Source organism: Eschrichtius robustus, chromosome 1, assembly GCF_028021215.1.
Source record: "Eschrichtius robustus isolate mEscRob2 chromosome 1, mEscRob2.pri, whole genome shotgun sequence".
Lineage (NCBI taxonomy): Eukaryota > Metazoa > Chordata > Mammalia > Artiodactyla > Eschrichtiidae > Eschrichtius > Eschrichtius robustus.
This window is the reverse complement of record NC_090824.1, coordinates 161,429,054-161,453,729: the sequence shown is the minus strand read 5'-3', so window position 1 is coordinate 161,453,729 and position 24,676 is coordinate 161,429,054. Positions and strand designations below refer to the sequence as shown.

Here is a 24,676-nt window from a genome sequence, read left to right as displayed (position 1 = left end):
CGACTGAGCAGTCAGTCAGTGCTGCCTGGGAGCCCGGCTGAGCCCGCTGTGTCAGCACCACCCGGACTCGCTTTCCTGCACGTCTCAATTTGGGCTCTGCTCTCGCCCATCCCTCCATCTCCCCTAATTTCTAGAGAACCCTGTTTATACCGCTCCACCCTCCCTCCTTTAGGGTCATGCAGTCTCGGGTGTTGGGGCTGCTGACACTCACGGAGTGTGTAACGCAGCCTTGACTGTGGGGAGTCTCTGATGGTTCACACTTAAGGGAACCCGATTCCAGGATCACTCTCCCGTATTGTTAGGGCTAATTAACTTCAGACACGCCTGCTAACAGTGAAACCTGCTATCAGAATGCTCCAGAGGGAGGAGGCACAAAGCTGTCAATCTGGGGCCAAATTACAAGTTAGTAAGAAAAGTTGCTAATGAGCTCTGGAAACCTTGGTTAAGGGGCTAAAAAGGAAATATGTGAAACCAAAGAGGAAGGTGCCTGGTACTTAGCGGCCCACATTTACATCTTAATCCTTCCATCGAGGGTCTCACCTCAATTCACAATCCCATTCTCAGGAGGAAGTGGGGGGTTACTGTTTGCAACGCTGGAAGCAAAAAAACCCACAAATTACTACAGATGGTGGAGATATTTTTATTTTTTTCAGAGCAGCTGCAGCATTTACTGGTTGGAGTCTGGGCCACAGCTGCCCCTGTAGCTCCCTTCCTGTCCAAGAGAGGTATGGCGTCACTTCTGGGCAAACTGGTCTCCAGTCGAAGGAACAAGCAAAGGCCATCACATAAGGAGGCAGAGCTCTCCCTTACTGCCTGAAGGGTCTCTAACAAGCCCTCCCTGGAGAGAGCTCTGACAGTGTGCTTTCCATGATGTCCAGCGGGAGGCGGGACTTGAGGTCAGGTTCAGGTGCAGGCTTCCTGCCCCTCACAGCCTCCGAGCCTTCCTGGGGCGGCAGCCGTTGTGCGGGATGGGGGTGTTGTCTGTGATTGAGATCACTTCCAGGCCCCCCATGGTCAGTCCCTTGATGGCAGACTGGAAGGAGAAGGAATAGCAGGATGGCACGGTCCCAGAAACGATGGCCCAGTGTGTCCAGACAGGGCTCGGAGAGGAACCGGTCGGGCGGGGCGGGGGGGGGGGGGTGCGGCGTAGGGATGAGAAAGCTCACTGGCTCTGATATCTACAGTACCAACGTGATGCCCTCACAGAGCTCTCCCTACCAACCCCTTCACCAAGCCCTCAACGCCGCCCACATCTCCAATCCCACCTGCCACGTCCCACCTTGCGCTTTACAATCTAAGAACAAAGACTGCTGTAAATCTCAACGCATCTTAAGCATTATGCTTTTGTAGTTTCCTCTGCCTGGAATGATCCCCCCACCCCCAATCCCATACGCATACCTGGTTAGTCCCTCGTCATTCTCAAAAAAATCAGTAGAGATGTCACCTCTTTGGGGACACTTTCCTGATCACACCCAACAGGCTCCCAGCACCCTGGGCACAAGCTTTACCACTGCACTCACTAGTCTGTACTGAGGGACCCGTTTGTGACAGTCCCCCAGGGGCCACCTTTCTGTTCCCAGTGCCTGGCACACAGCAGGCACTCCGTAAGTGTCTGATGAATTGAAACTAAGGGATCAGGGCTTGCTTTGAGAAGTTTAGTAGATTAGAGGCAATGGAAAGAAACTTCAAGCCGTTAGGGAAATCCACTACAGGGTCCACTCTCCCTCCTCTGCTCTCACCCCCGTTTCTCTCACTAACTGAAGAAGCAAGCACACATGCTAGGCTGTGAAGAAGCGAGGTCACTTACCAAGCGCCCTGGCCCCAGGCCTTTCACCACAACTCGGACGTGGGTCACACCCTTCCCCGTAGCTTTCTGGAGAGGAGCAGCAAGTGGTTAGTGCTCTGAGAGAGAAGTGCGACATCCAAGCCCCTTGCTACTGCCACCTGGAGCAACAGGGTTATGAGCTCCATGGAACAAGCACCCACACATGTAAACAGGCAGAAGACAGGGAAGGAAGCAAAGAGCAGATGGCTGAGGTGCAGGACAGACACCAGCAGTCAGCTGGGATCTCTTTCCGCCCAGGACAGCACTGCCACCTAGTGGAGACTTCTAAATATCGCTCAGATTTTTCCCAGGTGGATAAATGCAGAATTTCAGACCATAAGGTGCCCTGGACTCCAAGGCTAAGCCTCAGTACCCTCTTAGAAAGTGTTATCTTATCGTTTTAATCTTTAGTTATAGTTAAAATTTTCCTTCTTGTTTATAAAGGCAGTTTATTGCAGAAAGTCTGGAAAACACACAGGTCACTCAACCCACCATACAGAAGCCACCGTTAACACTGACATATTTCTTTTAAGTGTATAAACCTGCCCACTGGTGGCCATTTAGTATGTTTTGATGATCACTGATACATAGCAATCAGTATTTTGGGGCATCAAGCTTTGTCTGAAGGTCAAGGTTTTCCTTCCAGAGATACTCCCGGTTTGGCAGTGAACCTTTGTGAGGCCTGTGTGGTAGCAGACAGTGCCCAGGCCCTGGTCCCAGACCTGGTGGGGTCACTTCAGAGAACTGGACTGGCTGCATGGCTCTGAGCAAGCCACACACCCTGAATCCTAAATGACTCTTAAAAATGTGGGCAATACCGAGGGTCTTCTGAGGATTCAAGATAATGAACGTAAAGTGTCTGGCGTATAGTAGATACTGAATAAATACACCAGCTGCAGCTCACTGCCACCTTGCTTCTAGAAAGGTCCGCAACAGTTCACGCTCCCTCTGGTACTGCAGGAGAGTCCTCACATGCCACCCCTCCTCCAGATGGACCGTTACCACAACCACACCCCACCCACCGCACTGGGCTTTAAATCCAGGAGGCTTCGGTGAGCCTTCAGCACCTGGCTCCTGCCTCTTCTAGAATGAACCGAGTGTTTCACTTCTACTGAAGCTGAGAGAAAGAGAAAAGAGAAGCCTTTTCACACACACCTCTTCAAACCACCCCCAATGTTAGGGTAGCTGCCTCAAGGACAATTTTCCTGCCAGTGATCAGCCATGCAGAAAGTGGAGCCCAGCACAGAGGGAGCCGGAAAGAACACACACTTACCACCGCGGCAGCTATGCCCGCTGTTTGCGCTGCAATGCCCGTGCCCTTCTTGGCATTCTGAAACCCCTCCGTGCCACAGGAAGCGCGGGCAAGGGGCTGGTGAGCAGCAGAGACTACCTGGATCTGTGTGCTGGGAAAGGAGGGGAGGTGTACAGAATAATGGCTCTTCAGGGGAGTAAGAGAGTGCTAACCCATGCCCAGACAAGCCCGAGTGTGAAAGAAAAAGACCGTTAGCTGCTTTCACTCTGAGCTTATGAGATGAGTGTTTTTTGAACTCCTGTAGGAGGTGCCAGGAAAGGTCAGAATCAACCCCTAAACCTCACTAAAAATTGACAAGTCGTATAATCTAAAGAGAGCCATTATGCATGGAATGTTTGGGCTCCGCCCCCTAAATTCATGTTGAAATTCTAACCCCTAATGTGAAGGTATTGGGAGGTGGGGCCATTGGGAGATGATTAGGTCATGAGGGTGGAGCCCTTATAAACTGGATTAGTGCCTTATAAAAGGGACCCCAGAGAGCTCCCTTGCCTCTTCCAGCATGTGAGGACACAACGAGAAGCCAGCCATCTGCAACTTGGAAGAGCTGTCACTAGAACCCGATCCTGCTGGCACACTGATCTCTGACTTGCAGCCTCAGAACTGTGAGAAATAAATGCTGTTTAAGCCACCCAGTTTGTGGTATTTTGTTATAGTGGCCTGAGCTGACTAACAGGAGCTCCATAATCTGAGGGTGCTAAGTGTCATCCAGAGGAAAGGTGGCATATTTTCCTCCTAGTATCTTCCCTGTAGCCAGTGTTTTAAATTAGATTCAGGGTCCTTTCTGGCTTCTTTTTTTTCCCCTAAGAAATCAGATTTTCAGATCAGGTAATTTTTAATGATTTTTCATTGGTAAAGTTTCAGATATACACAAGAGTGGATAGAATAATGTCTGAACTCCCATGGACTCACCATTCAGCTTCAACAATTATTAACTCATATCCAATTTGGTTTCACCTATAAACCCTGTTTCTACTCCCCTCTATCCCCTAACTAATGGATTATTTTGAAGCAAATCTTAGACACATCATTTCATCTGTAAATATTTCAGTATATATCTCTAAAAGATAAGGACTCTTTAACAAGTTAAACTAAAATTAAGAATAACTTCAAGAAATCCTTAGACATGCTTTCCATTTCCCTCTTGATCACTGCCCAGTCTCCTGGTCTGAAGAGCTCCCTGAGAACTCACCACGGAGGGAAGTGGAGAGTGGTTATGGGGAGACCTGCTGGAGCTGGCCCTGGGCTCAGGCCACCTGCTGTTGGCCTGGCTACGGCTGCCATTTCCCTATCAGGGCTTCTTGGGTTTTCTACACTGAACAGAGTAGAAATAGACAAGAGAATGGCTTGTCCCTGAGACAACCTCAACAGAGATCTACAGAGTGGGCCACAGACCTTTAGAAAAGCAAACGAACAAAGAGAGCTTACCTGTGTCCTTAGTAGCCTGAGAAGAGAGGAAAATCCAGGGGCTCTCATTCTGAGCTTACCAGATGAAAGCTGAAATGCATCCTATGGCACCTCGCCTGTGCCTACCCTCTAGCCCTGACTACCAACAGTCTCTTGTATTGTTCTCTAAATTGCTTCATAGGCGACTGTTGACCAAACACCAATCCCATCTCCAAGTGGGGGCTGGTGTGCAAAGATGTTACTGACGTCAGCAAGGTTTCCGTTGCCAACACACAGTTGGGAACTTACCCAGCACTGTCTGAAAGCCACACAGAACGCTAGTCTTCCAACCTTGTGCAGCCCTACAAAGGCAGAGGTCGGTGCACGGTGGCCCAAAGCGAGTACTTTAGAGCAACTCTTATTTGGAGGTTTCCATTTTGCTTAGTTTGTTAGTAAATCATATATTCTGAAATAATCTCTCTCATTTATTAGTCACCCATCCCCAGTGCTAACACTTAACAAATACTTTCACAGAGGGACTTTCTGGCCGTAAAATATACTCTTCTCCAACTCTTGAGCAGAACCAGGAAATACAATTCCCAAGGACAGCAATGAAATCTTATGAATGTGATATGCCTAACCTAGTTCACATTTTCATGAAATCTGAATCAACTATATAAAGAGAGAGGTGGTCTCCCCAAACCAGGAGAGAGCCCGGGGGACCTCTGCATCAGCGTCTGCGTGCAGAACGTGGCAGCCTGACTTGCCCGCCCCCTCTGAAGGGGAAAGAAGCCCACTCGAGCCCTACCAGGTGCTCCCTTCCCTGCTTACTTGTTGTACGATGCTTTGATGTGTGCAATTGGGATCTCCTCAAATTTCTTTCCTGCCCACCTCAGAGAGCTCTCTTGTCCTGGAATTGGAGGGTAAATGCTGCAATTAGAAGAAAAATTTTAGGTACGGTTGTCCTGATTTTTTTTTTTTTAATTAAAAAAAAATTACAAGGTTTAAAAAAAGCCAACGGTACAGACAAACTCATACTAAAAAACAGCAGCTCTCTGCCTCAACCTGCTCCTGAGGTCACTGCCCCCAACCCTTCTGGCGCTGCTGCCACATCTGGGAACACGGTGCTTCAGCAGCCGTTTCCTGAGTTGTTGACTCTAGACACAGCTAGTGACTTTCTGCTGGGAGGAAAGAGAATTTAATCCATGCTCCCCATCTTTCCCTGTCCCTTCTAGTATAATCAGATCACTCTTTCCAGTCCTCTATAAGCTACTCTTTCTGCATTTAAAAAAATAAAGGCGAATCTCTATTTCTTGTTTTATCAACCACAGATATCTTGACTATAGTATTGTTCATTTGTACAAACAATATGATTTTTCATATCATATTGATATGACAGAATTATCTTAATAAAAAAAAGACAAAATTATCTTAATAATACTTATAAAAATCATTATTATAAAAAAAAAATCCAGTATTCCCTGGAATAGAGGTCAGCAAACTTTTTCTGTAAAGGGCCAGATAGTAAATATTTTAGGTTTTGCTGGCCGTAAAGTTTCTGTTGCAACTACTCAACTTTGCCACTGTGGTGCAAAAACAGCTACAGACAACAGTAAGTTAATAGGTGTGACTACTGTCCAATAAAAAACAGGAAACTGGCCAGATCTGGGTAGGGGCCAACTTGCCAAGCCCTATCCTAGACCAGCGGCTGTCCATGCTGGCTGAACAGCTGGATCACGTGATTCTTGCTTACACTCCACCCCAGACTTCTGGATGGGGCCTGAGAATCCATTTCTGAAGTAGCCCAAGTGAGTCAGAATGTGAACTCAGGGTTTAGCACACTGGCCTAGACATCACGTCGAGTTCAAGACCCCTCTCTATCTCAGTCCGATCTGTCCTCTGGCTGTCTCTCGGTCAGGACTCTTCACTTTCAGGTGGAGAGACTGAGTACAAATAGGGGAACAGGGTTAACAAGGGAAGCCAGGCCTTGGGTCAAGGGGCTCTACCCTGGTTCAGAGCTCTGCTCACCACCTGCGCTTTTTTTTTATTCTAGACTCGAGCAAACCTGCTGCTGCACCCTGCCTACACGTACAGATCAGATCAGTGTTTGTACTCCCTCAGCCACCTGAACTACAATGGGTTCTGATTTAGAGAATACACTATTATCTGAGCATTATCCTCCTGACTGGCTTTCCTAGAGAGATTTAAAAAAAACAAAACAGTAGCACAGTGGTATTCAAGAGCTACAAGTGTATTCTTTCCTGCTTGGCCTGATCTTAGAGATGATTTAGCATCTCAGCAGGTTGCCAGCTTATCAGCCTGCACTGAGGTGGAATGTGGACGAGGCTCTGAGATGACATTAATATTTAAAACATTATCATTTCCCCATTGATAATTTCCCCTATGGACTTGTGGGTCAAAAACTTAAGCCTTCTAAAGTCTGAACATACCAGCATAATGCCTTTTACATAGGCCAAGATTTTTGAACTAGGAAGGATTTGGAGCTTGAACCATTTAACTGAAGGCGCAGACAAGATCAAGCTTTTAAGCCTCCCAGGTCCAATGTACAAACGAACAAGTGGTTCACCCCGAGGCAGGCCAGAAACAGGAAAGACAAAGCTTTCTGGCGCTGATCTGCTGCCTCTTCATACCATCCTCAAACCAGGCCCGCACACACGGCATCTCTTGCAAATGGCTGACGAGGACTGAAAATAGCCTGCACAGTTGGGTAGAGAAAAATACACAGTAGTGCAGTAGTACCTACTGTCTGTCTCTCTATCACAGTTTCTTGACCTCAGTACTACTGACATTTTGGGCAAGAGAATTCTCTGAGGGGGGGCTGTCCTGCACACTGTGGGGTGTTTAGCAACATCCCTGGCCTCTACCCAACTAGACATTGTCCCTCAAGTTGTGACAACCAAAAATGCCTTCAAACATTGCTAAAAGTCCCCTTGGAGGCACAGCCGCCCCAGGCTGAGAACCGCTGCTTTACTTTAATGACTTCTAACATCCAGTGGGCCCTCATTGCTGGCAATCATACAGTGCATCCACAGTTCAATTACCCTTTCACTGTCCTGGATGACTATTTTGTACCGTCTTTTGTCCTCTCAGACCTTCAACTCTTTCCTGCTTCCTCACTGCCCGCTGATGACCTTCACAGAGAAATAGAAGCAATCAGAAGCTCTTCCAGCTCCCACTACCAAACATCTGTGCCCACAATCTCTGCCTTCTCTCCTGTTATGATGTTCCACTTGTGTGTTAGCCCCTCAAGGACAGCAGTCCGGCATCCTCATTCTTTCCCCTCTCTACTGCATCATTCCCATCAGCAAAACATGTGGTCATTTCCCCAACCTAAAAACAAACAAAAACCTCTTGATCCTAAAGCCTCCTTTAGCACCTGCCCCTTTCTATATTCCCGCTCAAAGAAATGACCATACCTGCTGTTTCTTCCTGTCTTCTATTCTCCTTGAACCCATGCCACTCAGACCTTAGCCCCTCATACCTCCACCAAAAATGCTCTAGTCAAGGTCACCAACCAACTCACAATGTTAAGTCCAATGAGCAATTCTGTCATCAGTCTATGGACCTATCATATCAGTAGCATTTGATATAGCTAATCTCTCTGCCCTTGAACCACATTAAAAAAAAAAACAAAAACCCTCCAGGTTTTCTTAGTACTTCTCTGGAGGTTTCTTCTTTCTCTTTTGCTGATTTTTCCTCATCTCCCAAATCTCTAAATGCCAGAGGTTCCAGGGTTCTGTCCTTGGACCTCTTCTTCTCTTTGTTTACCCTTTCTCTCTTGATGATCTTGTATCTTATGGTTTTAAATATCATCTAGGGACTTCCCTGGTGGTCCAGTGGTTAGGACTCGGTGCTCTCACTGCCAGGGGGCCCTGGGTTCGATCCCTGGTTGGGGAACTAAAATCCCATAAGCCTTGTGGCAAAAAAAAACCCAAAACAAACAAAAAATCATCTATATGATGAGTCTTCCAAATGTATACCTCTAGCCCAGATCTGTCCCCTGAACTCCATTTCTAATAGTCAATATTGTATCTCCACTTGTATGTTAATGAAGCATCTCAAACTTAACCACCCAAATCCAAGCTCCTGCAGTCTCCCCCGTCTTCATGACAACTCTATCTTTCCAGTTGTTTAGGCCAAAGATTTTAGAGTGCTCCTTCAGTCCTCTCCTTTTCGCACATCTTACATGAACAGATCCTGTTGGTCATCTTCTAGATGTATCAGTCTGACCATTTATACTACCTCCACAGCTGCTACTCTGGTCCAGGCCAGCATCATTTCTCACCTAGATTACTTCAGTAGTTTTTTAGCTGCTTAGGAGACTTCTCCCACCTTCCATCCTCGCTTCCCTACAGTTCAATATCAACACAGTGGCCAAAGGGACCCTTTAAGATGTAAGCAGGATCATGTCAATCCTCCGTTCAGAATTCTCCAGTGACTTCCCACTTCACTCAGAGAATAAGCTGAAGTCCTCACGATGGCCCACAAGGCCGACAGGATGTAGCCCTGCCTGCCTGCTGCACCCCTTTGCCCTCCTGCCCCCACTTCCTGTTTTGTTTTTTTTTTTAACTTTGGGTGTATTTATTTATTTATGGCTGTGTTGGGTCTTCGTTTCTGTGCGAGGGCTTTCTCTAGTTGCGGCAAGCGGAGGCCACTCTTCATCGCGGTGCGCGGGCCTCTCATTATCGCGGCCTCTCTTGTCGCGGAGCACAGGCTCCAGACGCGCAGGCTCAGTAGTTGTGGCTCACGGGCCTAGTTGCTCCGCGGCATGTGGGATCTTCCCAGACCAGGTCTCGAACCCATGTCCCCTGCATTGGCAGGCAGATTCTCAACCACTGCGCCACCAGGGAAGCCCCCACCTCCTGTTTTTAATCACTCCACGTTGGCCTTCTTGCTGCTGCTCTCAAACACTAGACACACTCCTACAATCTGTCGTACTTGTTTTTCTTGTTTTCTATATACTGTCCTCTATCCACTCGAATTTAAGTTCTACGGGGGCAGGGACTTTTGTGTGTTTGGTCACCGATGCATCCCCAACACCTTGAACAGTGCCTGACGTTGCTGAGTGACTATAACAGAATCTTGGCTTAAATTCCTTTGGCAGCTCCCCACTGCCTACAGTGGGGACTGCGTAAAAGCCCCAGTGTTACAGATAAGACCCTCAGCATTCGGATTCCTTCTCACCCTGCTGGCCTCATCTGCCATCACACATACACTTGAATACACTGCGTTCTTTCACAATGCATGCCTTACACAGACTGTTAGTTTGCCAAAAACGACCTTTCACCTTTTCCAGCTGAACTCCCATTCAGTTCAGTTCTTAGCTTCACATTATTTTCTTGGCACTCTTGCCTGATTTCCTCTGGAGTCAGACACTCACTCTTTCATACTTCAAAACAACCATCTCTTACCTCCAATATACCACTAGTCAGATTATGGTGAAAACATTTGTATGTTTGTCTTCCGTGGTAGACTGTGAACTACTTGTGGGGAGGAATGATCTTCTGCATTTGTATCCCCAGCACCTAGCACGGTGCCTGGCACCAAGCAGGTTCTTAGAAAAGGTTTGTTAAATACAGTGAAGTACAAGTAGCACAAAGAGGCAGTGGCACTGTGGAAAGCAAGTTGCCAGTCGCTGGGGCTAAGCACAAAAACCACCCTGGACCTTAGACCAACTCAAAAAAGTGCATAATAACATACACCCTAGGGTAGCCACCCATCCCCGCCCCCTTTTGTGTCCGAGACCCAGGGAAGGTTGTTAGTCTGACGTGATCCCAGAGGGAAACAAAGGTGATATTTACTATACAACTTCGACGTTCACTCATTCATTCATCAAATGTTCATGAGCATTCATTTTGTGCCAAAGCTCATCTCATTTGATCCTTACAACCTCTTCCGGCGTTATTTCCACTTTCAGACGAAAAAGCTGAGGCTCAAAGATTAATCTGCATAAGGTCCCGCAGATGGCAAGTGACAAAGAGTTGGGAATTCACTGGTTCTCTGACTCTGGAGGGTGGTGCCAGTCTCCCGAGAGCTGGACCTAAGTGGCCCTCACCTGAAGCTGCTGCGGTTCGGAGCTGGCGCCGGAGCCTTCGCCTTCTCAACTTCCGGCTTGGCCGCTGCGTCTTGCATCTGCTGGGCGCTAGTGTGGATGGTGGGGGCCGGCACTCCGGCCACGGCGACCCTGTGGAGAAGGAAAGGTCGGTGAGGTCCAGGCCTAATCGAGTCCTAACTGGAGTCCAGGTGTCTCATGGGACACGGGCAGGAGCGAATTCCCGCGGGTGGCCGTAGGCTCGTAGGGAATAATCATTCTTACCTGGTCGTCGGTGGCCAAACCCATAACCGCAAGAGCCAAGACCCCGCGTTTCTTACAACCTGCATGACTTGAGTTGACCCCAGTCAGCTCCCGTCCGCGGCGACCGCGGAGCTTGGCGGGGCTGGAGCGGAGCCAGCACCACGAGCGCTTGTGGGGGAGGGTGAAGAGGAAAAGTCACCTGATTCCTTTTTATAACATACATTAAAGATTTTTCTTCCCATTTAAATAATGTATAATAACTATCGTTGAGAGCGGCCACTGGGAATCCTCCCCCCTTTTCCTAGTTTTCTAACATGAGATCCTCACCCACCCCTCCATATTGGAATGGTTCGTTCTACTAGTTCCGGGGAACCTAGCTCTTCCCGTCATGCTGTGCCCGCGCTGCCTTGTGGGAATATAGGATTGGCCCAGGACCTCGCTGGGAGCCGCGGTACCTTGTGGGAAGGTTGACAGATGGCGGCGCCCGTAAGGCTGACTGTATTAGGGGTGGCGAGGGGCTGGCGGCGGTTCGAGGGCCCCTGGACCCGTAGACTGGGTTCTCGCAGTTTGGCCCTTGCGGCCGCACCCTCGAGCAGCGCGTCTCCATGGCGCTTGCTGGGCGCGTTGTGCCTGCAGCGGCCACCGCTGGTCTCGAAGCCGCTGACCCCATTGCAGGAAGAGGTGAAGGCTCTGCTACAGCAGGTGAGATTGAGCTGCGGGTCGTCGCTTCTAGGTGCAGTTGGGGAAGCAGTAGAGGCACGCTGACTTGCGTTTGATCCCGATTCCGCCACCGATTAGTTTGTGTGACTTTGGGCAAGTTATTTCACTTCTCTGAGCTTCAGTATACTTACCTGCAAAATAGTGCCTACCTTACTGGGTTGTTGTGGTACGTAGTACGCGTTCAATAAAAGGTACTTCGTTTTCATTGATCTTTTCTGTTGTTACCGTCGGCAACTCTTTGGAGATGCTCTCCTTTTTCAGTCAATATACTGGGGATACGGTGGTGAACAAGAGGGATTCAGTCCTTATCATAGGTAGTTGACAGTTTACAGAGGAGAAAGTCTTTGTTATGTGATGAGCATAAGGAAAAGGCAACGGGCACATCCGTAAGATGTCTGTGATAAAGTCTGTTTGTGTGAGGGGCAAGTGAAGAGACATGGGCAAAAACGGTGTAGTGGCTATTGAGGGTCTTAAATCCCCATAGATAGTGATTAAAGGATATTATGTTTCCCCAGAACCTGAGACGTTTTTGTCTTGGCTACTGAGAGATAAAAACTTCACTTCTGTGCTTTTTACTTGGCTTATTACTCTGCAAACATTTTATTAGTCGCTTTATAGATAATCATATAGGACCCACTTTGTACAGACACTGCTAAGTGCTAGGCATGCAGTGGTGAATGAGACAGACATAGCTCTGGTTCTCAGAGCACTTCAATTTGGTGGAGGGGGCATCAGTCAGTAACCAAGTAACCACGTGATTATGGAATTGAAGTCTCTGGTAAGTGTTGTAAAGGAAAACACAGGATACTATAATAGTGTTTAACAGGGACATTAATTTGACTTTAATGGGAGGTGTCATAGAATATCTTTCTTAAGAAAGTGATATTTAAAAAAAAAAAAGTGATATTTAAATTGAGATCTGAAGGCTGAGTAGGAATCTTCCAGGAGAGCATGAGGGAAAACATTCTAGGAAGAAGGAATAGCATCTGTAAACTCCCTGAAGCAGGAGAGTTCATGGTGAGATTCTGATCAAAGACTGGCCTGACTGGAGGGAGGAAGTGGGCAGGCAATGCCTGTCCTAGTCCTCTGTTCTTTGTGGCAGTCTTGACCTCCAAACACATTCTAATGTTTTAGCAAATATAACTCAAGCCCAAAGCGCAGGTGATCTTTTTTCTCTGTTTTCACTGTGGTGTTTTGGTTGTATGTGTCTGTTGGGTGGTAAACTTCTGAGTCTGTCAAGTGCACTGTAACTCTGTTTTATTTTGGTTTTTTGTCCTTTTAATTTTCCCAGTTTGGGGTAGATTTTTGCTCTTTTAATTTTCCCAGATCGAGATAGAGAGAAGCCTGTATTCAGACCATGAGCTTCGTGCTTTGGATGAAGCCCAGCAACTGGCAAAGAAGAAAAGCGACATTTATGGTGAAGAAGAAGATGAGAGGAATATATTGCTGTTACAGGATTTGGAAGACATGTGGGAGCAGAAATTCCTACAGTTCAAACCTGGAGCTCGAATAACAGGTTTGTGGTCTTTTCAGGCCAGTTAGAGGTAGAAAAGGGGGGTATTCTGGTTCCCAAACAAAGGATTCTTGCTTAACCCCTGCTTGTGATTTAAGTAACAAATAATTTCAAATGATAGAACTTCTTTCACGTGGGAGAAAAAGAACTTCTTTTCCCTGTTCCTCACATCCACCCTAATATAATTTTTTCAAGGTCTATGTTATTTTTGAGTGGGATGTAAGGGTATTGGGATAGCCTTATCCGTCTCAGTTAAGCCTCAGGAATGTTATCTGGGTTTAACTCCTAGTTTGGGACTAAGAGTGGGGGAAATTAAGTGTTTCCCACTAGTTTCCTGTATTTTATCTGAAATCCCTCCCAAAGCAGGGGGTTGAGTTCTTTTATTCTTATTTCACGATAAAGACTGAAGAACAGAGAAAGTAGGGGCTGGTTAAGTCGGTAACAGTGTCAAGACCAATGAAATAGTAGTGTCTGGGTATTGCTTCTTTTCCAAAGGCTCAAAGTACTTTGTGTTTGGCTTTTCGAAGGAGGAGTTCAGCTTTTGGTTTCTTCTTGTTAAATTTTAGTTTCCTCAAGATTGTGAGACTTTGTCCTGAGAGAGGTCAGGGTTAAAGAGACGGGTCAGGGTTCTAATTTGATTATAAGTTCTTTGAGGGCAGAGGTTGTGGCTCTACCTTAAAGGAGGACTCTAAAACTCTAATCTTCTTGGTTCTGGCAGAACCCAGTTCTCTTGTCTCCTGTGACCCCCTCTTTTCTTCACAGAAGCCGATGTAAAGAATGACCGAACCTCACTGCACCGGAAGCTAGACAGGAACCTCATTCTGTTGATCAAAGAGAAGCTTGGAGACCAGGATGGTTGGATGCTGCCCCAGGCAGAGTGGCAGCCCGGGGAGACCCTCCGCCAAACAGCTGAACGAACCCTGGCCACACTCTCAGGTGAGTTCTCTGCCTCCCTCTAAACCCCACGAGACGCACTTCAGACTCAGCCTGAGGATTTGCAGGCTGACTGTGGGCCTGGCTTTAAGGGTAGGAGGTTGCAAGGTTTTAATGGAAACTTTGATATTTATAAAATTTCAGCTAGAAAAAAATCTTAGATCCAGTGAGAGTCTTTGTGCCACTGAGATTTTTTTTGTTTTTAATATTTATTTTGGCCGCGCCAGGTCTCAGTTGTGGCACGTGGGATCTTTAGTTGTGGCATGAGGGCTTCTTAGTTGCGGCATACAGACTTCTTAGTTGCAGCACGCGTGTGGGACCTAGCTCCCTGACCAGGGATCGAACCCAGGCCCCCAGCGTTGGGAGCGGGGAGTCTTACCCACTGGACCACCAGCGAAGTCCCGGCACTGAGATTTTTAAATTTTATTTTTATTTTATTTCTTTTAAACTATTTTCTTGTCTTTTTTTTTAAATAACACATCGGTTTTATTGATGGCAGAAGAAAAAATTCTTTCACTTGTAAAAGGTAGTTGCTTTATCTGACTCCATATTTTTTCCCATTCTTTGTGTGGGTTGATTTATTTTTCCCCCTAAAATCTGTTTTTTCATTCTCCAAATAATAATATCCACAGTGGCTGCATTTTATTCTAAAGGGAAAGTAGGAGGTCTAGTCACTGGCTTGTTTCTTCACAAAGACTCTTGTCATACTCGTTCTGAGCCCGGGGAGGTTGGTAAAGCTGCTGGGTTGGCTGAGTGGATCGTCCTGGCTGGCCATCATCTCCTCTACAAGGCTCAAGAGTTTGGCTGTAGATGCTGTCTTCCTCCCATCTCCCTATTTGAATGGGCCTGATGTTGTTTAGAGGCGGCTTCTTCATAGTTCCTGTACTCAGTGAACTAACAACTGCTGTTATACCTGAAGGATGGAGAGTTTCTGCTTCTGATCACTAAAACTTGTCTTCCCAACAGAGTGCAAAACATTCACCTCCTGGTTTCTACAGTTTTGCATTCTCCATAGGAATAGGTGATTCTAGTACTTTTTTTTGGTTTAATTGGCCCAGATCTTCTTTGGGGCCCAGTATTGTAAAATATTTTGTCATTATAGGGTGTAGCTATGAGGGGTCCTGTTGGCTTAATAGGTCCTACTCGCCTTCCCTTCAGGCATTTCTGTCTCTCCACTCAACACCAGTGATACTATTCGTTCCAGTGGGATTCTGGTAATTAATACTTACATTAAAAGGTGCTTCAGTTTTTATGACACTGAAAGCTTCATTATTTATTGTTCATGGTTTCTTGTCATAAAAATGATCAGGATTAGCTGTTTGGTTTTCTCTCTTTTTTAAAAAAATTAATTAATTTTTTTGGCTGCATTGGGTCTTTGTTGCTGTGGGTGGGCTTTCTCTAGTTGTGGTGAGCGGGGGCTACTCTTCGTTGTGGTGTGTGGGCTTCTCATTGCGGTGGCTTCTCTTGTTGTGAAGCACAGGCTCTAGGCACGCGGACTCAGTAGTTGTGGCACGTGGGCTCAGTAGTTGTGGCACATGGGCTTAGTTGCTCTGCGGCATTTGGGATCTTCCCAGACCAGGGCTCGAACCTGTGTCCCCTGCATTGGCAGGCGGATTCTTAACCACTATGCCACCAGGGAAGTCCCTGGTTTTCTCTTTTCCTACATTTTTGATTCTTATAATTTATGGATTCTTCAGGAAGTGGATTTTTTGTGTGTGTGTGCCTCTGCATAGTATGAATCTTTTGCTTTGCACAGTTACTCCCCTTCCCTTTTTTTTTTTTAAGCAGCATTGTTGTGCTAAGAACTTAGAGGATATGGAATTTCTTTAGTTCTGTCGCATCTAGAATATGGTCTGTCCACACTTGATTTTCTCCTCAGCTCATACTTCAGATCCTGAAGAAGTACTCAGTTTTGCAGAACCTGTTTCTAGGTAACCCACTGCTTTCTAAAATTGACTTTGAATTTTGGGTCTCTTTGAAAATGAGGTTTTTCATTTCTTGGCCATCTGGTATCATCTTGAGGAAGATACCTTGGTTGGTTATCATCTTTTGCTCCATTTTGTTCAGTATTTGACAATCTGTGTTATCCCTGACAGACCTGTGATTTAGGTTCTACCCCAGAGCCCAGTGCAGAGGCAGCCAACTGAAAAACACCCAGCCTTTCTATAAAAGAGGCTTGTTTGTTTAACATAAAGCATCGGCCTGGGGGAACAGGCGTCCAATTCAGCACACACCTAGGTGCCTGTGGAAGTATCCTGCGGGGACAGAGGCTGGCAGATGCCGTCCCTGTGCTCTCCCTCACCCCCACAGAGATTTTAAAATTTATTACATTTAAAATTGATGCTCCTGCCAATCTCTCAGCCTGCTTCTCTTTTTGTCCTTGCAGGCTTGCTTATTGGTATCACCACTTACCCATTCACCCAACTAGAAACCTCAGAGTTCTCCTTGACCTCATTCCAACATCCATAAGTTCTTGAGTCCTATCTGGTCTGTTCTAAATAGTCCCCTCTTTATTCCTGCAGCTTTTCTGGGAGGCTTTTCACTTCTCACTAGTCCAGATTTTCTCAGCCTTGGCACTATTGAAATTTGAGGCGGGATAATTCTTTGTGGGGGCTTCTGTGCCTTGTAGGATGTTTAGCAACATCTCCGGCCTCTACCTGCTAGATGCCAGTAGCACTAACCCATCCGCACTCCCACTAGTGTGACAACCAAAAATGTCTCTCGACACTGCCAGACATTACGTGGGGAGTGGAATCACTGTGGTTGAGAACCACTACACTGGACTATGGAGGTAGATGCCAAGTGAGTTCCCCCTTGCTTTTGTGTTGTCCTCTTCAGTGCTGCCAGAATGAGCCTTCTAAAATACAAATCCCTTGTCACTTCTCTGCCTCAAATTCTTGAAAGATTCCCCATAAAAGCAGACTTTCAAGCAGGGCCTACAAATCCTTTTTGCTTTGGTCCCGAGCTCATCAGTCTTCCATCTTGCCACTCATTAATGTATATTCCAAGTTCTAACCTAGCGAACCTTTTGCATCCTGTGAATAATGTGGTTTTTCATACATCCCTGTTTTGGAACCTGCTGGTCCCTGACTGGAATGCTTTACTCCTCCCTAGTCTGACTGCGCAGTACATCCTACCTTCTGTGGTGGAACCTTCTGGGTAGAGAGAGCTGCTCCTCCCTCTAGGCTCCCGTAGCACTTGTGTGTGCCCTTACTCAGTTTATGCAGCAAACATTTACTCTCTGCCTACCATTTGCCGGACACTCTCCAGGCAGTGGGGTCACAGTGATGAACAGAACGCTACCTGTGCTTCCTGGGAGCTTATGTCCTAGTGGAGAAGACGCTCTTCACGTATTCCATTGCCGTTTAATTGTTTATTAACACGTTGTCCCTCCCCAGCCAGAATTCTGACTCCCTTGAAAATACAGGTACTATCTATTCCTCTCAGTCATCCCAGCTCTCAGCAAAGTATCTGGCACATAGTAGGTACTTGCTGAATGTTTATTGAGTAAATGATCTGGTTGTATAAGTGCACAGCCACTTTTCTGGCTCTGCCACCAGCGTAAGTACCTGCTAACGAAACGTCAGCAGCCAGTGTGCACCCCCTTGATCCTTTCCCGAGAGCGACCTGTGTGGCCTGCAGGAGAGGGAGCAAGACAGAATGGAATGGGAGGGGACTTTGCCGCGTTCTCGGTTTCCTTAGCCATCACACAAGAGTTGGCAGCTGGGTTTCTTGCCAGGATCATTGGACTCAGATGCTTAGCTTCCCTCGGTCAGTCGTTCATGTTCACGACTGGTGCTCAGCTCCACCTGCTGTGCACCACGTGGAAAGGGGCTCCCCTTGGCACCACGCTTTTCTCCTTTGAACATTCCCGTTGCCATAAATAAGTGTGAAAGGATATATTAGTATTTTATAGGTGCATATAAAATGAAATATGTTGATTTATTTCAAATTCATTAAAATCGTAAATAAAATAATTAAAATGGCAAAGAAAAGCTCAAGCGGTATAAAAGTATAAATATAAAACAGTCAAAGTCTATTCCTTTCCTCCCCTTTGGTGCACTTCCCGAGTAGTTCTGCAAGATGGAATTCCTAGAGGTGGAATTAATGGTCAAGGATGGACATATTTATGTTTTTGATAGGTGCCACCCAAGTTCCTGCAGAACGTACATAGCATGTGACATTTTCAGGAGTGGGATATAGGAGTGCCTGTTTGTCTAGACCTCACCAACATGTGAAATAGTCTCTCTTTAAAATTTTTGCCTGTCCAATCAGTAAAAAAAATTGATCTCTTTTAGATTAGCAGTTTCCTGATTGCTAATTGATCATCTTTTCATATGTTCATATGTTTCATATGGCTATTTGTATTTCTTCTTCTGTGAACCGCCTGTTCAGATTCTTTGCTCATGTTTGTAATGAACTGTTTTTTTTCTTTTTGATTTAATTACATTTAACCCATTTCCCCAGATTATAGAAAAGTAATATGTATTCATTGAATTAAGTGGAAAATACAGAAAAGTATAAAGAAACATGCCAGTATAATTCCACCACCCACAGATCCCCACTGCTGACATTTTGTATCATAGGTGATTTCACATCATACATGAATTCCTCATCTAATGCTGATGCTGTTGTTATTGTTTGTAATATTGAGAAAAGCAATTCATTGTATATGGTGAAAAAATATCAAACAGTGTCTGGTAAATGTCGTTGTATAAGAAGTAATAAGTAATTTTCCCATCTTAGAGGCAATCACCATGAACACTTTGTGTATCCTTTTAGAAACTGCAAGCACATACATATTTTATCTGTTCCTTTTTTCCACACAGTGGGATATACATGGTTACATACCTTCCTTTCTCTTCTTATGCACAGCTTTTAAGCATATCTCTATATCAGCAGGTGAAGCTGTATCTTACACTTTCAGCGCCAGTGTAATATTTCATACATGTATGTACTGCAGTTTGTTTAACCAGTGTATTGCTTTTACAAACGAAGGTGCAGTGAACATCTGTGTACACTCCACTGTGCTCACATGGGCAAATAACTATATCCAGGAGGATGAATTCTAGAAGCAGATTTGCTAAATCAAAGGGTTTGTATAATTAAAATTGGTATCTCTCGCCAAATATAGCACTTGTACTAATTACACTCCCACAGTATGTTTGAGAGATCTCAGTTTTCCCTTATCCTTGACAAGCAGTGTACAGCTCAAAGTTTTTTTTTTTTAATTAAATTAAATTAAATTAATTTACTTATTTTTTTTATTGGGGTATAATTGTTTTACAATGTTGTGTTAGTTTCTGCTGTACAGCGAAGTGGAGTTCCCTGTGCTACACAGCAGATTCTCATTAGCTGTCTATTTTATACATATTAGTGTATATATATGTCAGTCCCAATCTCCCAATTCATCCCACTCCCCCTTTCTCCCCTCGGTGTCCATACGTTTGTTCTCTACATCTGTGTCTCTATCTCTGCCTTGCAAACTGGTTCATGTGTACCATTTTTCTAGATTCCACATATATGTGTTAACATATATTTGTTTTTCTCTTTCTGGCTTATTTCACTCTGTATGACAGTCTCTAGGTCCATCCACGTCTCTACAAATGACACAATTTCGTTCCTTTTAATGGCTGAGTAATATTCCATTGTATGTATGTACTACACCTTCTTTATCCATTTACCTGTCAGTGGACATTTAGGTTGCTTCCATGACCTGGCTATTGTAAAGAGTGCTGCAGTGAACATTGGGGTGCATGTGTCTTTTTGAATTGTGGTTTTCTCTGGGTATATGCCCAGTAGTGGGATTGGTGGGTCATATGGTAATTCTATTTTTAGTTTTTTAAGGAACCTCCATACTGTTCTCCGTAGTGGCTGTATCAATTTACATTCCCACCAACAGTGCAAGAGGGGTTCCCTTTTCTCCACACCCTCTGCAGCATTTATTGTTTGTAGATTTTTTGATGATGGCCATTCTAACCTGTGTGAGGTGATACCTCATTGTAGTTTTGATTTGCATTTCTCTAATTGTTAGTGATGTTGCAGCTCAAAGTTTTTGAACTTCGGTAATATGATGTGTTTTACACATCAAATAGAAAATAAATTTGTACAAATAGAAATAAATTTTATTTCTACAAATAGAAATAAGTTTGTATTTCTTGAATTATCAGTAAGATTGAGCATCTTTTTTTAAAAAAATTAATTACTTAATTAATTAAATTTTTTTTGGCTGTGTTGGGTCTTCATTTCTGTGCGAGGGCCTTCTCCAGTTGCGGCGAGCGGGGGCCACTCTTCATCGCGGTGCGTGGGCCTCTCACTGTCGTGGCCTCTCCCGTTGCGGAGCACAGGCTCCAGACGCACAGGCTCAGCAGCCGTGGCTCACGGGCCCAGCTGCTCCGAGGCATGTGGGACCCTCCCAGACCAGGGCTCGAACCCGTGTCCCCTGCATTGGTAGGCAGATTCCTAACCACTGCGCCACCAGGGAAGCCCCTGAGCATCTTTTTATGAGTTTATAGTTCATTGATAATTATTTTCATGTGAACTTCTTGTTCATATGCATGGTTCATTTTTCTTTTAGAGTTGTTTTTTTCCTCATTGATTTCTAAGTACTACTTATACCTTAAGATATTCCTTTGTTGAATGTGTTGAAAATATTTTTCCTGGTTTGTCATTTTGTCTGTGACTTTTGTATGCTTCGTTTTTCCTTGCGGAAAGATTTTAATTTTTATGTAGATAAATGTTTTTTCTGTTTTGGATTTTTGAATTTTGTGTCTTGGTTAGGACTTCCCCTCTCAAAAATGATACAGAAAATATCCCACATTTTTTTTTTTATAGTACTCTTATGGTTTCTTTTTTCTTTGTGAAAAATTTTTAAATACAGAAAAATTCAGAAAATATTAAACATCCATGAAACCATCAATCCAGAATGAACAAACCATTTATGAAAATTTTAACTTACTGTTAAATCTTTGACCTGTATGGTGTCAATTTTGATGTGAGGAATGAGGTTGGGATCCAGCTTTATTTTTTCCTTTTAGCTAGTCCATTCTCCCAATGCCATTTAGTAATTAATCCATCATTTTCCCATCCTTTGAAATGCTGGGTTGGGGTTATTAACCCATTGTTGTAGATTGCAGATGTTGTCTGTCCATCTGTCTTTGCCTTTTAACTTTCGTTTTCACCCTGCAGCCGTCAAATTGGGTCCTTTTTATACTTTCCACATGGCATTGCGTTTAAAAGCCTGACGAACTTTGCTTTACAGATACCAAGTGTCTTGGTCCTTCGTCAACAGATGGTGACCGGGCTGAGTCTAGAAGCTCGGTGCTCTGACTCCCAGGTAGTGATATTTGGGCTGCATTGCTGATTTCAGTCTGAGAGCAGTAGCTTGGCACGAGGAATGGACCCAGTGAATCTGGAGCCTATGGGCCAGGAGCCTTTGGATGGAGAGGAGACAAGGGTCTTCAGGAATGACACTAGTTCTCACTCTCAGGGATTGCTTTTACCTCAGGCTGGAAGTGGCTCTCACAGAGACCCCCAATGATTTCAGGCGCCATAGTAAACAGGTGGGTGTATCCTCATCTTCCGATTCTGTTCCCCCCTTCTCAGAGAACAACATGGAAGCCAAGTTCCTGGGAAATGCACCCTGTGGCCACTACAAGTTCAAGTTCCCCCAGGCAATGCGGACAGAGAGCAGCCTCGGGGCCAAAATATTCTTCTTCAAAGCACTGCTGCTAACTGGAGACTTTTTCGAGGCTGGGAAGAAGGGCCATCATGTGTGGGTCAGTAAGGAGGAGCTGGGTGACTATTTGAAACCAAAATACCTGGCCCAGGTTAGGAGGTTTCTCTTGGACCTCTGATGGACAATGCTCAGACAGGTCTGCAATCGGGCCTCAAGGACGTTGCGTTGCCTCTTCTCTGCAGGGAATATCAAGCAGCAAACTAAATTCTGAGTAATAAACAAGTTTTTCATTGTGTGGGTCTCTGTTGATTTGTTCCTTGAGGACTACTGGCTTCTTTCTGTCAAGAGAGAACCGTCTCTTAGGCTGCCTTTCCCTTTTTTTCCCATGCTCATAATTGAGTAGTATTGCATTACTTTGTAGTGAATCAACTGGCTTCATGGACCCAGGAAGAAAGAACGGAAGGAAGTGAATCAGCCTTCTAAAAGCCTTGAGTTCTGTGAAAGCTTTTAGGCCCCTGAAAAAAAAAAGCCTACTGCTATGTAGTTTCTTAGTCATTTTCTGTTTTGTATTTCTCTCCCTTTCTACTTGATAAGAGAATGTATCAATCTAGCCTAGGAAATGATTCCTTCCTTGTTTTCTTTGCTTTGCTTTCCTTTCCTTCCCTTCCCTTCCCTTTCCCTTCCTCCCTCCTTCTCTCCCTTCCTATTTTCATTCATTCTTTTTTTTTTTTTGAAGCATTTTATATTTAAACAGAATATAATCACTTCTTACATGTTTTGAAACAGTCATGTGAAATAAGCAGGGTCAGCCTGTTATCTCCCATTTTAGAAAAGGTGGCTGGATGTCGTGGCCAGGTGTGATTGGTTGAGAGTCTTACTGCAGGTCACTGATGGTGCAGGAGGAGACTGCTGATCTCGTGCCTCTGGGTTGGGGCTCTTGACCCCTCACCAGGTTGCTTGGGTCACCGCTGGGCCCGGTGCCTGGCACAATGGAGGGCACTCAGTGAGCATTTGCTAAAATGAGGGGAAGGGAGGGAGGGTCTCAGGCATGCTTCTTTCTGCCCAGAATAGTGGTTCCAGTAGCAAGACTGCAGTCCTGGATCCTATCAAACTAACTGGTTTCCTCTCAGAAGGCCTTCTGGGTTAAACAGTCTGGCCCCTAGCAAATTAATTGTACACAAGAGGGAGTCCTTGGAACCTCTGATTTATAACCAGTTGGTCAGAAGCACAAGTGACCACTTGGACTTGTGGTTGACACCTAAGGGGGAAGAGGAGGAGTCTGGTAGGATGGAGCCCTTACCCTGTGGGAGCCGATGCTTTCTTCAGGTAGATAGTGTCAAAATTGAGTTGAATTGTAGGACATCTAGCTGGTGTCACAGAATTGCTTGGTGTGGAGTTGATACCAGAATCTTAATGGCCATTCGTAAGATGGTCTGTTTTGTTAACAGGGTTGTTTCTTTAAAGGGAAATAGCATATATAAAATTGGTAAGTAGAGAAATGGTGTCAGGATAACCTGGAATGAGGTTGCTTCCTGTGAGGTTTTCCCCAGACTTTAATATTTTGAAGTGATCAGGGGCAGATAGAATACCTTAAGAAAAAAGCTGAAAATTGTGTAGAAGTGACTTTCTTTATTGCAAGTAGTGGCTAGTTGAGTAGCTTCAAGACTCACCACTAGCTTTTCCACTGTGTTAGGCTGTCTGGGGAAACTGAGTGGAAAGGAAGACCACTCCCCACCCCCGCAATCCTGCTTTGTTTTACAAAACTGATGAAGAAAGCCCTGTCCTGGATCACATTTTTGATTTTGATGGAACTAGTCTCTGCTAGGACCTGCATCTCAAAAGACCTTACATCTCAGGAAGAAAAAAACCCTAGGATTTAAGGCTGTAAGGGACCAGTGTACGCGCCAGTGGAGGTTTAACTGTGTTAGCATCATGTGGGGCTGGATTCTGTTTTGTTGGCGCCCTGGCTACAAAATTCTGGAGGTTTTGAGTGGTCTGCCCCAATCCCCTTTCCCCAGAAGCCCTGTTATTTTGGGAGTGTAATTTTGCAGAATGCAAGTGTTTTTTGGCATTATAGTAGAAATGACCGTATATGCTGAGTGCCAACCTGAATTGTCCATTGGCTGCCAAGCATAACCAAAAATCTGTTTCTAATGTGTCCTTGGGGGAAAGGTTGCCATGGAACAAAGTAAAAGGTGATGATCTCTGTATTTTAAGGGATGTCCTTAAAACAGTGAGAGGAGGAAGGAATATTGTGTGTGATGTGGGTGTTAGGAGTTGCAATTTGAGGTGTGTTTGTGTGCTCTAAGAAGAGAAATGCTGCTGTGTGTGTGTGTGTGTGTGTGTGTGTGTGTGTGTGTGTATCTGTGTGTATAACCTGAAAAACAGACCACCTCACTAGAAGTCTCCAGAAGTTTAGCCCTCACCTGGTCATTTTCTTCCCCAATGATTTCCAGTCACTTGTTTTTCCCCTTTGCGGGGACTATGGAGAAAATATCACTTTTATAAACCTGTTTTCCTGATAACGTATCCTCAAGAGTCACCTCCTGCTGGGCCATTTCTGCACCTTGAACATGCCTCTACACATAGCACTTGATAGGACAATGGTCTGTCTCCCACACCTAACTGAACTTCCAAATCCTAGGGCAGGGCCTGCCTCACAGCCATACTAAGACATATTCAAGTGAATCAGCTTCTTTCCCTGTGAGCGCTGAACTTGGAAATCAGAAAACCTGGGTTTGAATTTGTTTTATGACCTTAGGCAAATTACACCTCCTGTCACTATTTACAACAGTGGAATGACCCCTGAGTGCCAGGTACTGGGCTGGAACCTGTATCTACAACGTACATTTCTATTTAAACCAGCAGGGCAAGCATTGTTATTCCTATTTTATAGATGAGAAAATAAACTCAAAGAGGTTAGTTAACTTGCTTAGGGTTACTCTGTAGTAATTTGAACCCAGATCTGTGTACAAAACTAGCTCTTAACCTTTCTT

The 24,676-nt window shown here is 45.2% G+C and overlaps 2 protein-coding genes and 1 pseudogene across 3 annotated transcripts; 1 reads left to right on the top strand and 2 right to left on the bottom strand.

The window, feature by feature from the left end:
* Nucleotides 1–620: 620 nt before the first annotated feature.
* Nucleotides 621–11,202, bottom strand: MRPS11 (mitochondrial ribosomal protein S11). Of its 2 annotated transcripts, XM_068557362.1 has the most exons (6): nucleotides 10,858–11,202; nucleotides 10,597–10,725; nucleotides 5,352–5,450; nucleotides 3,099–3,228; nucleotides 1,808–1,873; nucleotides 621–1,033 (listed from the first exon to the last, which is right to left on the bottom strand). In XM_068557362.1, exons 1-6 carry the CDS (start codon nucleotides 10,920–10,922, stop codon nucleotides 926–928), a joined length of 597 nt encoding a protein of 198 aa, XP_068413463.1. In that variant the 5' UTR covers nucleotides 10,923–11,202; the 3' UTR covers nucleotides 621–925. The 2 variants fall into 2 exon arrangements, with proteins under 2 accessions (XP_068413463.1, XP_068413472.1); XM_068557371.1 differs by lacking the exon at nucleotides 1,808–1,873.
* Nucleotides 11,203–11,271: 69 nt separating this feature from the next.
* MRPL46 (mitochondrial ribosomal protein L46) lies at nucleotides 11,272–21,973 on the top strand. Its single transcript, XM_068537641.1, has 4 exons — nucleotides 11,272–11,538; nucleotides 12,883–13,072; nucleotides 13,832–14,005; nucleotides 21,608–21,973. Exons 1-4 carry the CDS (start codon nucleotides 11,311–11,313, stop codon nucleotides 21,856–21,858), a joined length of 843 nt encoding a protein of 280 aa, XP_068393742.1. The 5' UTR covers nucleotides 11,272–11,310; the 3' UTR covers nucleotides 21,859–21,973.
* On the bottom strand, nucleotides 14,674–21,555 carry LOC137767522 (tudor domain-containing protein 3-like; annotated as a pseudogene).
* Nucleotides 21,974–24,676: the final 2,703 nt, after the last annotated feature.